The 15,627-nt window shown below is 40.9% G+C and overlaps 1 protein-coding gene across 3 annotated transcripts in view; it reads left to right on the top strand.

Moving 5' to 3' along the window:
- Nucleotides 1-15,627, top strand: part of GPR143 (G protein-coupled receptor 143) — a 42,610-nt gene that overhangs the window by 18,671 nt on the left and 8,312 nt on the right. For 2 of the 3 annotated variants that reach the window (XM_065857713.2, XM_065857704.2), the window contains 6 exons: nt 1,042-1,136; nt 2,757-2,849; nt 3,348-3,457; nt 4,793-4,901; nt 7,490-7,607; nt 8,992-10,139. In XM_065857713.2, coding sequence (XP_065713785.1) covers nt 1,042-1,136; nt 2,757-2,849; nt 3,348-3,457; nt 4,793-4,901; nt 7,490-7,607; nt 8,992-9,291 — 825 coding nt within the window. In that variant the 3' untranslated portion in view covers nt 9,292-10,139. Of the gene's footprint in view, nt 1-1,041; nt 1,137-2,756; nt 2,850-3,347; nt 3,458-4,792; nt 4,902-7,489; nt 7,608-8,991; nt 10,140-15,627 lie in introns of those variants that run through there. The other variant, XM_071813005.1, reaches the window with a different exon arrangement.

Raw genomic sequence — 15,627 nt, forward strand, 5'->3', positions numbered from 1 at the left:
AGAAGGAAGACTGGAATTTTCTTTTCTGGCTCCTGTGCACTAGGAAAATGTCATGGTGTTTGAATTAAATACTGAATAATTCACACCGCAAATGACTAGAGGCAGGGTCCACACCCATGGTGAAAGGAAATATTTCCCAGCTTGATTTGCCTTTTGGAGGAAGGAATGGTAGATCTCTATTCACTGACGTTTGGCTCAGTAACAACTATGCTGGTTTCCAGCTGTAAAATGATGCTACTATGGATCTATGATAAAGGATATTCAGATAAGAAGTGAAAGAGAGCTCAGAGGGAAGGTAATTTCAATATTAAAATAGTTCCAGACTATTAGAAAGAGACAGTTTCTATGGAGAAGAAATGTGGAATTTAGAAACAGCAGCAAAGAAAGTTCCCTTATCTCATATAGGCTCATGAGAAAAATGCATAGGGTCAGCTCATGAGCGCCATGGAATTTAAATCAAACCTTTTTCCTTTGGATTTTTATTGAAGAAATCAGTCAGGGAGTTCAGTATCAATAATTTTTCCAGAGGGTAAGTGATATTTTTGTTAATGATCTTTTTTTTTTCCTCAATAAATGTTCCCTGAATTGGGTTCTTGTGCATGGAGAAAATGCCCATCACATGCAGAACCCAGGATGCACAGGCACCTTGTGATGATGACTGACCTCAGTGATATTTTCATGCCTCAGCTACTGAGAAACTACTAAAATTTTAATCTAAAATTAAAACATCCTCACCATATAAATTTTTTTAGGCTTTGCTCACAACATTGAGGGTTAGGACTGGAGAAGTAAATAACGGGTTTTCTGAACAACAGAATAAGCTGTTAAAGCAAACGCTGTTCAATTTACCTATGGCTTGACCCGTTGGCTACAGCAAAGCTGTTCCTGTGATTTTGAGTAGATTTCATACTTTATAATCTCAGCTGGAAAATGCACACATTTAAAGAACAAATCACCAGGCTAAAGGCTGGAGTCTCTCCCCTGTCCCCAGTGGTACTTGAAAAGCAGCTGTGACATTTGGCTTTTTTTTTTCCCCTGCAGATGTGGATCCAGCTGTTGTACAGTGCTGGCTTCTGGTGGTTGTTTTGCTACGCTGTTGATTCTTACTTGGTGATAAGAAGATCAGCTGGACTGAGGTACTGGAGTTAAAACTCTGAATTTGTTTTTTTTCCTTCCAACGCTGTATGTCCATGTTTGCAACTATATAAGTGTACAAGTGAAGCCCTTACAAACATCTGATGTTGATACGGTTACCAGGTAATGCTATGGATGGGTGGTGTGGTAAGTGTTTAAATTGCCAGTGCAATGCTCAGATATTGATCGTTTATGTCCAACTGGAATTTAAATGTAAATGAATTCATTTAACCTTTGGAAAAATAGGAAGCAGATCAGGCTCTATAAACTTTATTGCAATGAGATAGATAACTATTTTTGTGCCTACTCTGTACCTGAAACTGATTCTTCTGGCAATAAAGAAGTGTTATCCTGAAAATAAAAAAGTGGGAGAGGCTAAGTGCTGAATTTCATATAGCTCATTCTCCATTTTTTTCCTCAGATTTTCTGTTTTATCCACTTATCAGTATTGTCACTATTACACTTCTGATCACATTTGTAAAGTTTTTAAGAATGATACATACTTACTATACATTTTTCTGCAATGCCTGCAACAAAAGCAGCCAAACCCTTTAAAAAGTACCATGCTTTAATGCCGAACAGAAAATATAACGTGTTTCTAAGTTGGTTGTTAGAAGGGCAAAATGACCTTCAGTTGCTACTGCTAACCATGGAACTATGTGACTCTGTTCCCAGATGATACTGAGCAATCATGTACTGGAGACATGGTTCATTCAGCAGAATTTATCAATGTGGGGATTTTTGAGTTAACTTCAGCCTGTGGAGGATAAACTTGATCTTGTGAAGTCCCGTATTTCTAGTCTGACACAAATGGGACCTACCTCCTTTCGCCATCCCTATTGACCAGAAAAAAAAAAATCACATGTATTTGGGCTTTATTCTGAGGTCAGAGTAAACAACAAAAGACTTCCTACACACACAGATCTGAATCTCCCTGAGACGGGAGCATTATCCAGCTTTGAAAGTTAAACATAAGTCTCTGCAAATTATAGAAGTGTGGTTTATTTGACTGCTCGACTCCATTCTCAAATTTTAATCTCATAATTTGCTCTCTGCAGGATGAAGGATGCAGGGGTTCCTTCTGGACATTTGGAGATAATCATAGAATAGTTTAGATTGGAAGAGACCTTGAAAGGTCATCTAGTCCAACCCCCTGCAATGAGCAGGGACATCTTCAACTAGATCAGGTTGCTCAGAGCCCGGTCCAACCTGGCCTGGAATGTCTCCAGGGATGGGGCATCTACCACCTCTCTGGGCAACCTGGGCCAGTGTTTCACCACTCTCATTGTAAAAAATTTCGTTCTCATGTCTAACCCAAATCTCCCCTCTTCTAGTTTAAAACCATTACCCCTTGTCCTGTTGTAACATGCCCTGCTAAAAAGGCTTTCCACCGTACAGGCTGGAGGACACAGGACTTCTGTGTGCATGCTTGAACAGCCTCTTTGGCTCATCCTTGTGAAGGGGCTCCCCCACACCACCTGCTGTCCTTAGTTTATTGTCCTGCCAGTGTTCTGCACCATTTCATATCTCTGTTTCAGTGAGGGCCCTATTTTTGTTTTGCAATGTGGAAAGTAAGAAAGTTTGGTATTTTTAATTACGCCTGTCCTGTTTGGCTCCTGCAGTACAATTGTGCTGTACCACATGATGACATGGGGCCTCGCGGTGCTGCTCTGCGTGGAGGGAATCGCGCTGCTCTACTACCCTTCTCTCTCCAGGTAACCAGGGCTCTAGGGACAGACTGCAAAATCATAGTGGTCTCTGGCCATCTGAATGACTTTCAGTCAGCTTTAGAGACAGGAATCAAAATGTTGGGTTTTTTTGATCTCTGACAAACGTATCCCATTGAGTGAGTATTCTAGAAATACCTGCCTGGGTTGTGGGGGATGTCTGAAGAAATATGACAGGTACTTGGACATGCTGCAGCACTGTGATATAGCTGCTGCTATGAGCCACTGTTCTCCTACTCCTTGTTTTAGCTTTGTATTTGTTCCATTAAATTTGAAAAAAATGCACAGACAGCGCATGCTAAAAATCAACCTTGTGTCCCATATGATCTGGTCATGAAGGTCTGTGAACCAAAAGTTTAGCATCTGTTTGCTTAATTCCTTTATTTATTTTTTTTTAAGATAAAGATGATGTATATGAAATAGCCAGAACTATCACATGTGGAAAAAAAAAAATACGTATAAACTGTTAATGATTTTTTTTCTCAGCTGTGAAAATGGCTTGGAGCATGCAATCCCACATTATGTCACAACCTATGTCCCCCTGCTGCTAGTGCTGGTGGTCAACCCAATCCTGTTTAGGAGGACAGTATCAGCAGGTATGGCCAGCATGGATCAGTATGTGTTATTTAACAACATAACAAGACTGTAAAACATCATGCCTGGGTGTTCAGTGATGTGGGATAGCTCCTCATTAAATCATAAAGATACAGCAAAGGGTGGGAGGGAATTACCTACTGAAATGAAGATACCATCTAGAAGGGAAGTTTGCCCTAGAGACACACTCTGATGACGTACTCAAATTATGCTATTATAAACATTTACTGCAGATTGGCAAAGGTGTTTCTATGTTACTCAGTTACTCTTGATTTGATGTGTATTAGGCAGTGTATAGTGGATGCTTTACTGTAGTATCAGTACTAATCTGGATTTTGGAAGGTAATGTATTCTGGTTTAAGGATAATGTTGGTGAGATACGATAGTTGATTTAAATTCTTGGCAGCCCTGGAGCTAAAAAAATAATAAAGTATGATCAGAATTTTGTTACTTCTGATTCTGAGATTCTGAAACAAATGGGAATTGTTCACAATTCAGATGAGATCTTGAGGCTCCCATTCAATTTATTATCCAGTGCTTTGAAGAAATGAGACTGAAAAAAGGCCACAGATTCAATGCATTCCTTGCATGTAATGTGATCAGTGCTAGATGTTTGCAGTACCTGAATTCATACTCATAATATACACATTGAATATTTTAAAACAGCAACAGAATTTGTATTCAGATGAAGACTGAACTGTATTCTCAGTTCAGTCTTCATCTCATCTATCCTGTATCCCTCAGTAATACTGATTTTCAAAAGAATAGCTGTTCCTTTAAAAAGTTGTTCCTATGAAAAGTTGCTCTTTTTATGGGAAAATACACACTGAGTGTATCTGTGTTTGTCCATATGTGTGATCCTTGTGATATCTTGCAAGGTGGCATAACTGTCTATTTTTGCTGAAAATACACCTTCGAGGTTTAGAGGTGTAGTCAATGCTGTATCAATTGCACAATGAAATGTGCATAATAGGATAGAATGTATTCTATTTTAGTCTAAACGTCACATAATAAATCTATCATTATATCACACATTACATAGAAGTGATAAGCACTACCTTTTGTTATAGAAGAAAAGTACGTGGACCGTAATATTTCCTATTTTCAGCGGGACTGAGAGAAGAAAAAACAGCTAGTGCGATTATCACTCATTTTAGGAATCCATAATAGATGCACTTGTTTTCCTTTAGTGCTGGGCTTCCAGCTTCTGAACTGCTGCTGGAAACAAGTCCATCCATTCCTTTGTTCCTCCTTTACAGACATCTCTTTTCTGGATCCTTGTGCCTATAACTAACAAGGGGCATGTTTATTAATGAACATCATTGTATACTTTCCAGTTGCCTCCTTACTGAAGGGGAGACAAGGGATTTACACAGAAAATGAGAGACGTCTAGGGACAGAGATCCAGATCCGCTTCTTCAAAATTATGCTGGTATTTGTCATTTGGTAAGAGGTGCATTATTTTGGTTTAAACTGCCTTTTTTCCCAGGTAGAGAGAGTCAGGGACAAAAGCAGAGTCTGATGGGTTGCTTCATTTGTTTGTCTTTATGCTTGGAAGGGAAAGTGTCTAAGGAAGTAGTTCTAAACTACTTCACCAACTAGCTGATTCACTCATGTAGCATCGCAAGTCTGCGAGGAAATGATGTTTAACCAACAGGAAAACAATAACCACAAGAAGCAATAGCCAAAACCAAAAATAATATTTGTCCACAGCCTAAAGCTATCTGGAAGAGCAGCTCCCCAACACTGTGGGCTGATATATGGCTTTCTGTACACAAGATTTCTCAGAGCCTCTTGTCATCAAACACACCATTGAAAACCTACAACAAATACGCTTCTAAGACTGCCTTTATGGCCCTGACTATGATGCAGCCACCTCTGTGGTCTGCAGGTCCCAAGAGTGTGAAAAGAGCATGGATACCATCTGGAAATACAGGGTTATGTGCCAGAAAATAAATCTCTGTATGAGTTTTTGCTGCATTCTCATGGACACCAATAAAGGCACCAGAAGGGATGATGATCCACTCTACAAGGGTCTGTGCAATGACCTGGCGAGAAGTGGTCACTGCAGTGAAATGTTTACTACCTGCATGGGTGACAAAAGTGATGGGGGGGAAGGAAAAGGCCCTGGAGTAGGTGAAATGGCTTGGACAAACTTCACAGTCTCTACAACTACTTAGCTTTTTTATACACAGGTGGGTTATTTAGTCTGGAGAAGAGGAGGCTGAGGAGAGTCCTTATCGCTCTCTACAACTACCTGAAAGGCGGCTGTAGCATGGAGGGGGTTGGTCTCTTCTCCCAAGTAGCAAGTGACAGGACAAGAGGAAATGACATCAAGTTGTGCCAGGGGAGATTCAGATTGGATATGAGGAAAAATTCCTTCACGGAAAGGGTTGTCAGGTACTGGGACAGGCTGCCCAGGGAAGTGGTGGAGTCACCATCCCTGGAGGTGTTTAAAAGATGCATAGATGAGGTTCTTAGGGACATGGTTCAGACGTGGTTTTCCAACCAAAATGATTCTATGATTCTGTGATTAGTGCATGTTACATTGCTTTAAAAGGCTGAGCAGGGAGAAAGACTGCCTTTTTGTTTTCTCCTGGCTGCTGTATACTGGAGTGCTCTGGAGGGAAATTATGGTCTTTTCTTGGTGAATAACAAAATCCACTTGGCTCAGGAGAGAAGTTTCTGGTGCGAAGGGTAGGGTACCCAGCAGGAGAGGTGAGAGAGACAGCAGCCCACAAGCCTGCAGCATGGCTTTCTGGAAACTGTTGAAATAATGAGGAGCAGAGATTTAGCCAGGCCTCCAGGGTTGTGGAAAGAGCTGAGCCTTATTGTGGAACCCAGAGGCACCACAGAAGTGCATTGCAACCTAAGGAATGGTGGCCAGCTTGCTGGTCTGGGAGCAAGCGTGAAGAAAAGGATCAGTTTCCTGAGGACACAGTGGGGACATTTGTTTATTTCTATTCTGTCACAGTCTGGGCTTTCCTATTGAAAAAGAAAAAAATAAACACAGCTCTAGTGTTCGGTTTTGTTCTTCTGATGAAACATAAGCTGTAGAGTACAAAAACTGTTTCAAAGTTTATAGCAGGGAAAAGCTGACGCAGTCTCATCTCAGAAGCTTGGGGAAGATACCCTTCCATCTCAGGGGTCAAAAATGAGATGAGTTAGTCGAAGACAGCAGGTTGGGGCAACATGGGGTAGAAGAGATGTCTGCAGGGAGGGGATAGCAAGACATTTTGCACTGTGTTAAAAAATAATTGCAGAATGGATATGTATAAAACCCTTTAGAAAGTATAGCATGAATGCTGATGATTTCCTTTCTGACGCTGCAGTAGAACTATAAAGAAATGCTTGTCTGACTGTTTATAAGTCATAAGAAGATATAGCCATTTACTATAACCTTTATTTAGCGTAGAATATCCTCAGTTTCTTCCACAGGATGAGGTTTGGTTATGCTAATCCTTCTTTGGAAACAGAAATTACCTTTATTCCAAGAAGTTGATGACATTTTCAAGGATTTTAAAGTCAGCTTTGCTTTTGTTTTGTAGGGGTTTTTAATGCACATTTTGAAAGACTGCTGTAACCTAACCCTGAAATTCCAACTCCAGCTAGAGTTTCTGCAGCATTTTGCAACACCCAAGCATGTATTTAGTTTCCTTATCTGTGAGCACTTTCCTTTTAAGACACAAGCAAAAGAAGTCAGCATGCATGATGTTCCTGTTATGGGTCACAGTTGTTTATTGTCCCAGTTTTATCCTGCAATTTACTGTTCTGCAGCAAGCTCAAATGATCAGGTTGTTGTTTGTTTGTTATATTGATTTCTTTCTCTAGGCCTGGGCTAGCAGGTGTCTGGTTTTTGAACTCAGACACCTACTGGCCCCTTTAGATTGAGACTTAACCATTAAAATAAATCTCATTCTCCTTACTAGTGATCCTAATTTCTATAATTTGAAAGTAAAGCATATTTTGCATATACATATACACACATATATATAACTGTCTTGTTCTCTTCCCCTTCTTTATTCCTGCAATAGCTGGTCATCCAATATCATCAATGAGAGCCTTTTGTTCTACCTCGAAATGCAGCCAGATATCAATGACATGCCCCTGAAAAACATCAGAAGTGCTGCTCTGATCACATGGGTTATAATGGTAGGTCAGCTGTGACATTGCTTAGTCTTAGAAATTACTTTTATAAGATGGTGGAACAGCACCAGTGTAGTGGGTGGTTTATGATTTTTGGGGGTATAAAAACTCTGAAAACTGAGAAAGAAAAGCAGAAAGTAAGAGAGAGGAAGGAGCAGTCACTGGGAGTGCTTTTCACAAATGAACTTTGCCAAAAATGTACAAAAGGCAAACTTTTTCTCCCATTAACTGGAGTATGCAGTCTCTCTGTGAGCAACTGCTTCCCATTTTAAGATCCAGAACAGACCACTACAAAGATTTCTAGTCTAACCTTGCTAACCTCTGCCGTAATGCAAGCTACAAAGTTTTAGCTCACAATTATGGTTTTTTTTATTATAAAGAATAATTGCATCTTATATAGTGACTTTTGGGTAAATATTTGGGGACAAATACATGAAAAATCTTGAAAGCAAAACAACAAAAAATAGCTGTAAGATGCTGGCCTCTTACTGTAGCCTATCCTCTTTTCTCCTATTGGAATATTTGAGAAGAGATTTTTCAGAGGTGATATTGCAGGTCCTTTTCCAAGTGAGTTTATTCTGGAGCTGTTAAATACTTGTGAGGCCTGAGCATGCTTTGTGTAATTAAGCCCTTGAGCAGTTTTGCATTGAAGGCTTAAGTGATGCAACCGATTTGATACAACATCCCACTCTGACAAGAAGCAAAGACATTGATGTGACAGGGACCTTACCCTTGCTCACCTAGAGAGCAAGAGGTCAGGTCTAGGAACTGAGCTATTTTTTAAATTGAATGCAAAAATAATTTCCTCTTTTCTCATGAGAAAAATTGAAACAGCTAAAGCCATTTACTTGCCAAGCATCCCATGGCACTGGAAACAGGGATTTTCTTTTCCAGTGACTCTTCCCATTTTGCCATCCCACTTTGATGGACAATTTCAATGACCCAGGAATCTGCAGCAATTCCAGACAGATCAATTCCTGCTATTTTAAAAAACTTGACTGTGTACGCTAGTGTCTACTCTCATGTATTTCACTTGGCTTCTAGTAAAAAAATATAATGTTTGCTTTTATGAATTAAAAAGTCTAGAGCTTGTGGGGAAAGTTAAAAATACACCAAGACTGATCAGCTAAAATTCATGCTAGAAAACCATTTGGTGATTACTGTTCACTAGAGTGGCCTCAGCATATTGGAACAACAGGCTGTGGCATTTCCCTCTGATTTGTTTGTGTCATAATGGGAACAACATACATTTTAATTTGTATGCAAATAGCATATTTTAAAAACAGCAATTGTTCAGTGAAAGGGGAGTTGTTAATACATGGAGGGTGTTCTGCCACAGTTGGAAACAGAGCCTTGCTGGTGTAACTCCTGTTGCACTTCTCCTTCCTAGGGGGTTCTTAATCCGATGCAAGGCTTCCTCTTCACATTAGCATTCTATGGCTGGACTGGATGCAGAGTGGACCTGAAATGGCGAAAAAGCGAAATACCCTGGGAATCACTGTCCTCATCAACTGTGGGTGAAAATGCCTATCCCTCCCCAGTGAACTACCAAACCAGCATCCATGATCCAAAGAAGATACCGTCAACTGACAGCCAGCAGACTGACGAAGCCATAAGCATGTTGTCTGAAGGTAACACTAGTAGTGATGAGAGGTTAACTAGGAGCTCTCCCATCTACCAAGGCTGGTAGTTTATAAGCGCAGAGCTGAATTCCACTTCTCACGTTGTCAAGACTCGTAAAACCATGTCACTGGCTGAACAGTTGTGTACTCTGGAATTAGGTTGGTGCCCAATGGTTTGATGTAATTTCCTATAACTTGTGTGTGTGTGAGAGCGAGAGCATGTGAGACAGACAGACATTATGTTTTATGTCTTCGTCTGCCTTATAGAAGAAGTGTTAACAGGTATAAAGCCCTGATCTTTTTCCAGCAGGAGTATATCTCTGCAAAGACCTGTTACTTACAATTTGTTTTCATCCATCTTGTTTTAATCTCTCTTGTAACCTCCATGTGGTAGAAGAGTCTTTTGTTGAAATAAATGGACTATTAATATGTTGGGGTTTTAAATGTGTTGCCTTGCTTGCCTTGCTTGCCTTGCTCAGTGTAAAATTCCTCACCCAGAATTACAGCTCTAGGATTTCTGGGACACCATTTCCAGCATTGACACTAGTAAACCATCATTGACAGCAGACTTCGACATAAGTACAAATATTTTGTTTGTATAGAATCTCACTGACATAGTCTTCTTTTAGCTTGTTTATGTGAATTTTGAGTTGGTTTTTGTCTAGGGAAGTGAAAGGCTTTTTTTGAAAAAGAATGAAGGTCAGGCTAAATCTCATAAACACTTCAGAAATAATGGTTCCTGTTCACTCCTGGTTCAAACAAAAATAACCCTTCAAACAATTTTTTTTTTAGTATGGATTTGGTTTGATTCTTGTGTGTACTTGTCTAACAGGATTATGACTGTTAGTGGCAGGTGCATTAAGAGATAACATTTGCAAAAAAAAAAAAAACCTAGATGATCTGAGTGCTCAAGAAAAAACAGAATAAGTAGAATCAATAGTCCTTTCCCTGAGGTGTGCTGTATTTTACGTTTTCATCTCCTGAACAAAGAGATATTACATCCATTCTCTTTATTTTCCCAGATACGTGCCTTTTTTTGGTGCAGTGCCCTAAGTACCTATAGCCAAACAATTTCCTGGATTGGTTGAAAGTTAGGAAAAAATGATGATCCTGTCTACCTCAAGCTTTCAACTTCATATCAAAGGTAGAAGTAGTACGATTTAAATCTGGTTTCACTGGAAGCTGTTTACAATACAGTTTGACGGATGGCACGGTGCAAGCTGCTTGAGCGCAGGTAACCCACCTCCTTCACTGCAGCCTGAGGCCAGGGCTAGGCATAAAACAAACCCTATTTTTCAAATCCTGTTCACACCCACTTTGGCTGAACTTCACTGGCTGTCCACGCCTTTCTTTTCCAACCAGTTCAGTTCCAGCTATTGTAGAAGAAAGAAATGTATTGTTAAAGAGCAGCTGAAAGGTTGGTGCAATGATAATGTGCAGCTTAAGCTGCTATGTTACTAAGGGGAGTCCCAGGGTGGTTAGAGACACAGGATCAGCAGAAACTATACAGAACAATATTGATTTGCCTTTAAAAATAAATTGCCTTCTTAAACTAATTGTTTGATACAAAGGTGTTAAACAACAATCAGATAGTAATTTAGGCAGATCATTACAGAGCTGTGGTTGGTTTGTAGCAAATCTTCTACATTGTGTCCTATAGAAACCTTCATGGTTTTATGGCTTTATATTGCTGTTCTAGTTGTCAGAACTACTGGCAGATCACCAGATCCTTTCTTTTCGTCACAGCCATTTGTCTCCTACCTAAGTATGAAGAGAAAGTACGGGGACTTGGGAGCAGATTATATTGACCCTTTTGAAATAGAGACAACATTTTCTGTGCAATACTCACCACAACAGGTTTCAAAAGAGCAACAGAAAGTGGAGGTGGAGTTGTTGGTAAACCTTTCTAGGTGCTAGGGTGTGGGCCAAACTGCAAAACCTAAAACCAGGTAAACAGGCTCTTGGCTTCACAGGAATAATCATGTGGCATGGAAGCACATGGGAGGTGACAGGTTGTAGCAAGATGCCCTGCCAGAGGACTGATAACAAATCCCTCCATTATTTCGCTGCTCCAGGATGCACGTGGGACAGAGGCAGACATGGTGCCCCAGCCCTGTCCCCCACAGTCCATGAGCATCCCCTGAAGGGTGCTGGGGGGGCTGCTGGTGCTGAGGCAGCCCTGTGCTGGGACAGCCTCCTGCAAGGGCCGCGCTTTGCTCCCCTCCTCTTCTTGTTCTTTCCAGATTGTCCTTGGGATGCGTGTGGTGTGTCTGTGTATTACTAATCTGTTGGGGTGTCATAAGGAAAAATTAGGACTTATCAGAGATCTTAAGACAGACAACTAACCTAATTCTGATGCGCTGAGAAAGTGATACAGGGCATTGCAGAGCAAATTGACAGTGTTTTTTAACTTACAGAGAAGTAGGTGTGGGGAGAGTTTCCTTACCTGCTGTTCCCAGCTTCTGGTGGATGCACGTGAAGCATTCCTCTACAGTTTAAAAATGGGGTCATAGCTGGTTCTGCTCATATGTAACCGTGACCATACTTGATTTCCGCTCCCCCCCCAACCTCATTCTTGCTTAACCATTCCACAGTTCAGTGAAGCACTGCGTTCTCCAAGTGCTGCCAGGGGTGTCCACCTCTCCCCATCAGGAGCGAGCTTTGGATGTGCATTTCCCCACTGCCCCCACTGCCAGAGCTTGCTGCATGCACGTCATGGGGCAGCCTCAAGCTCCCTCAGCCAGCATCATTTTGGGGGAAACCCTGTGTGCTCCAAGGATCAGCAAGGACACGCTATAGACACCGTGGCCTGGACAGTTTAGCTGTAACATCAACCTAAACACTGCCTTCTTAATTGTGCCATCCACTCTTTGCTAAGAGGAACCTTGCGTTTATCAGCACGTAGAAGAAAAATCTTGGTTTTTGTTTACTTCAATGACAATTTGTATCTGTGTAGACATCACAGTGTGTTAATTCCAGCATCTGGATTTCCAGCCTATGATCGCTTCAAATATGCTCATTTTTAGGTGGGTGCTGGCAGGTGGCTCTGCTGAATGTGGGAAGTGCTTGTCTCTGGCCTGAATATTTGTTTTCTAAGGCGTGTTTCAAACATGGCTTGGGTTGATAGAGGAGAGATCTTGTCAATACTGAAGTCCATAGGTGCAGTCAGAGTCCATGGCCCCCATCTTACACTGTCTGTGGGAGAGGCTCTATTCCATGATCATACAGCTCTTCAGATCACAAGCAGGGATGCAGCTGTTTCTCTGGAATAGCAAGGTGTGACTCAGGGGAGAAGTAAATAGGGAACGAGACCAGCTATTGTCTAATAAAATACATATAGCTAAAGCACTGGTGTGAGAGTACAGCAGTTGTCAATTTTAGCTTATTTCAGGCATATTAGTGCACAACAAAGCCTTTCTGAATTTACTCAAGGGGAAAAAAAAAAAGCAAATTTTAAAAAGTAGTTGGATCCATGCACTGAAATAAAATTGCTGCAGTGGAATCTCATAAAAAGGGTTTCTACATATACAGGACAGTGCAGCTGAATTGTCTCTATTTAACACCCTCCTTGTGTCCCAGCCAGCTTATCAAATCCAACCATACACAGTAAGTGTTATATACACAGTAAGTGTTCTCTGTATTCACCCAAACTTATTTTTAAACCCTCAAAGATAAAACAAAAAGTTCCAGCAAAAGTGTCCTCTCATATCCTGTAATACTTCTTTAAACACTCCTAGCTGTTCTCTGTTGACGGAAAAGGATGTATTTGACCTGCCAGTCTCATATATTTAATTATTATTTTATTTGGCCAGATGTTCAGGCTAATTGCAAAGCTAAAATACAAGCACTAGTAAAATCATAAACCACTGGAATAGGCAGACTTCTTGCATACCAAAGCTCTGCATTTATGAAGTCCACCATATGTCCAAATACCAAAATCCTAACTACGCCTCTCATTAAACCCTTCCCCTGGTCTTGTAGACCAAATATATGGAGAAAGCTAGAAAATGAAAGCTAGAAAATGAAATATGAATTGTGACTCCCCCCATCCATACAGTACAGTCAGTACTTGACTTGCAATTCTTGCTGTCCTTGTGTATTCATGATGGAAAGTTATCTGATTTTCTTAATTTTCATGGATTCCTCAAGTTTGCAGTAATCCCTGATGGAAATCACCAAACCACACAGTAGCTAATGTAATTTTAAGGCAGATCAGATGATGTCTGGGTTGCTCGTCCTTTAAGCATCATCAGGCGTGCATCTGTGTGGACACTGAAGCTGGCAGCTGAAGCAGATGCAGTCTTACTGAGAGAAGAATAGGGAGTGCAGTCAAATCCAGGGATGCATTTGAATCTGTTTTCCTGGGTGGTTTATATTCCCTAGGATACAGTGTGAGCTGGATGGAAAGGTGGTTCTCCCGTTGCACCTCTCTAAGCAAACTCTGAAACATTCAGAGATCTGAACGCATTAGGGGACTTGTAGGTGAAGTTTTCAAAAGGCTGAGAAAATTCCCCAAGTGACAGTCTCATTTGAGTTTACATCCAAAACAAACCCCAAAGCAAACAAAAGCACTTTCTTCCACGTAGCTAACAAGAACGGAGGTCTTTCTAGCTGTCTCCAGCTTTTGTGTGCTTACACTATACAAGATTTGAAGAGTTCTAGAAAATAAATGGGACCATTTTACATGGAAAGAGAACCACTGTAGCCACCCCCAGGCCCTTAACAGCCCTGTAGTTTAGAATTAGGGTTACTCTACCCGACCTTTGCCCCTGCTTGGTGTCTTTAAATGTGTGGTACCACCAGGACCTGCTGGGCTGGGAACCTGCATGGCTCGATCTACAGAAAGGACCAGCACGGGCAGGGGTGGTTTTGTGTGTGCTGTGTAATTGAAAGCCCTGAGATGATATTTTGCTGTTGATGTTATCATTAGGGTGAGGGTTGAAAGGCCGAAGGGATGGGTCACCTCGCTGGACCCCTCCCCGCCCCGGCAGCCAATGGGACCGTGTGAATTGGGTCAAACACAATCCGATGGAATCATCAGTGAGACTCAAAGGTGGTGTCCACACAGAGGAAAGCCTGTGTTTCTAATGAATATAGAAACATAAATGTCTCAGAGGTATTAATAGAAAGCTCAGCTCTAAATCTCCATTAGAATGTGCTCAGAATTAGGGAGTTTTTGAGCCCTAGAAATTAGTTCAGGCTTCTCTGTGTTTTGCGGGAGTGATTATTTTGTGAAATGGTTAGCTGATAACAAAACAAAATAAATTTGATGGGCTCCTTCAATGTCTCATACTTGATGTGTGTTTTCACAAGTTAATATGGATAAGGCAGGGTCAGGCCAGTTGTATTTATTGCAGCATTAGTTAATGTTATCATTTACCATGACACAGAGATGACTATAATATATTGTTAGTGGTATTTGCTTCTGCAGGACTGTGTGGCTGAGACTGCATTTATCTCATTTTTTTCTTTCAAGTACCTTTTACAAGCAGAATGAGAGGGAAAAAATGCAATACTGTCTTAAAGACTTACTAGAAAAAGTTATCTGTTAGTTATCTATATTTCAGAAGGTACCTTTTGTGCCCAAATTACTATCACAGCCTTATTTTCAGAAAAAAAACTATAATGCATCTAGGAAGCTGTACTAATATAAAACCAACCCATGGTTTCAGAGCTGGGGTTTGTCTGTGTGCAGTCCATAAAGCTGCATGGTGTGGTGAAAGCATAAATGTGTAGGACATGGGAATGCCAGCAGGTGTGGGCGTTCACAGTGAGCATGCTAAACGATGTTACTATGGATTGACGATAACGAGGGAGAATTCCCAGCAGAGATTTACTGGTGTAGGTTGAGGAGACAAATACTTCAGAGTAGAAGTGTCTGAGCTTTCTCTTTCCTCACTCTGAAACAAATTAGCTGCTAAAATGACCAATCCCACTGAACTGAAAATACCCTATGATGTTGAGTGAGGGCTATATCCTGGGCAATTTGCAGCTAAGATTGGGATTTTGCAGACAGAAAGTCTCAGCCACAAAAAGGTGGCAGAGCTCCTTTAGTCAGAATGATCATCGAAATTTATTTTAGTCCCTGTAAAGCATTATTTGATCTGTTGCTGCTTGAGATTTTGTTGGATAACACATAGTATTTTGCAGTTCCTTAGCAGAGAAATGATCTGAATGACTGCTTTTCTCCCCATCAGACATGAGCTCTCCATACAGCTTGGAGTTTCTCCTACTACTTTTTAATGGAAAACCTTCTCTGAGAAGCACATGGCTTTTATACAGGAAGCTGTACAGGGCTGGTTTGAATTCTCATTTCCATTTTGTTTGGTTAAACAAGTTAAAAACCTGGTGGCTAGACCTGGTGTCTTTGTTCTAAAAAACATTTGAGGGTCAGTCAAGAAGAG

Source organism: Patagioenas fasciata, chromosome 1 (assembly GCF_037038585.1).
Source record: "Patagioenas fasciata isolate bPatFas1 chromosome 1, bPatFas1.hap1, whole genome shotgun sequence".
Classification (NCBI taxonomy): Eukaryota; Metazoa; Chordata; class Aves; order Columbiformes; family Columbidae; genus Patagioenas; species Patagioenas fasciata.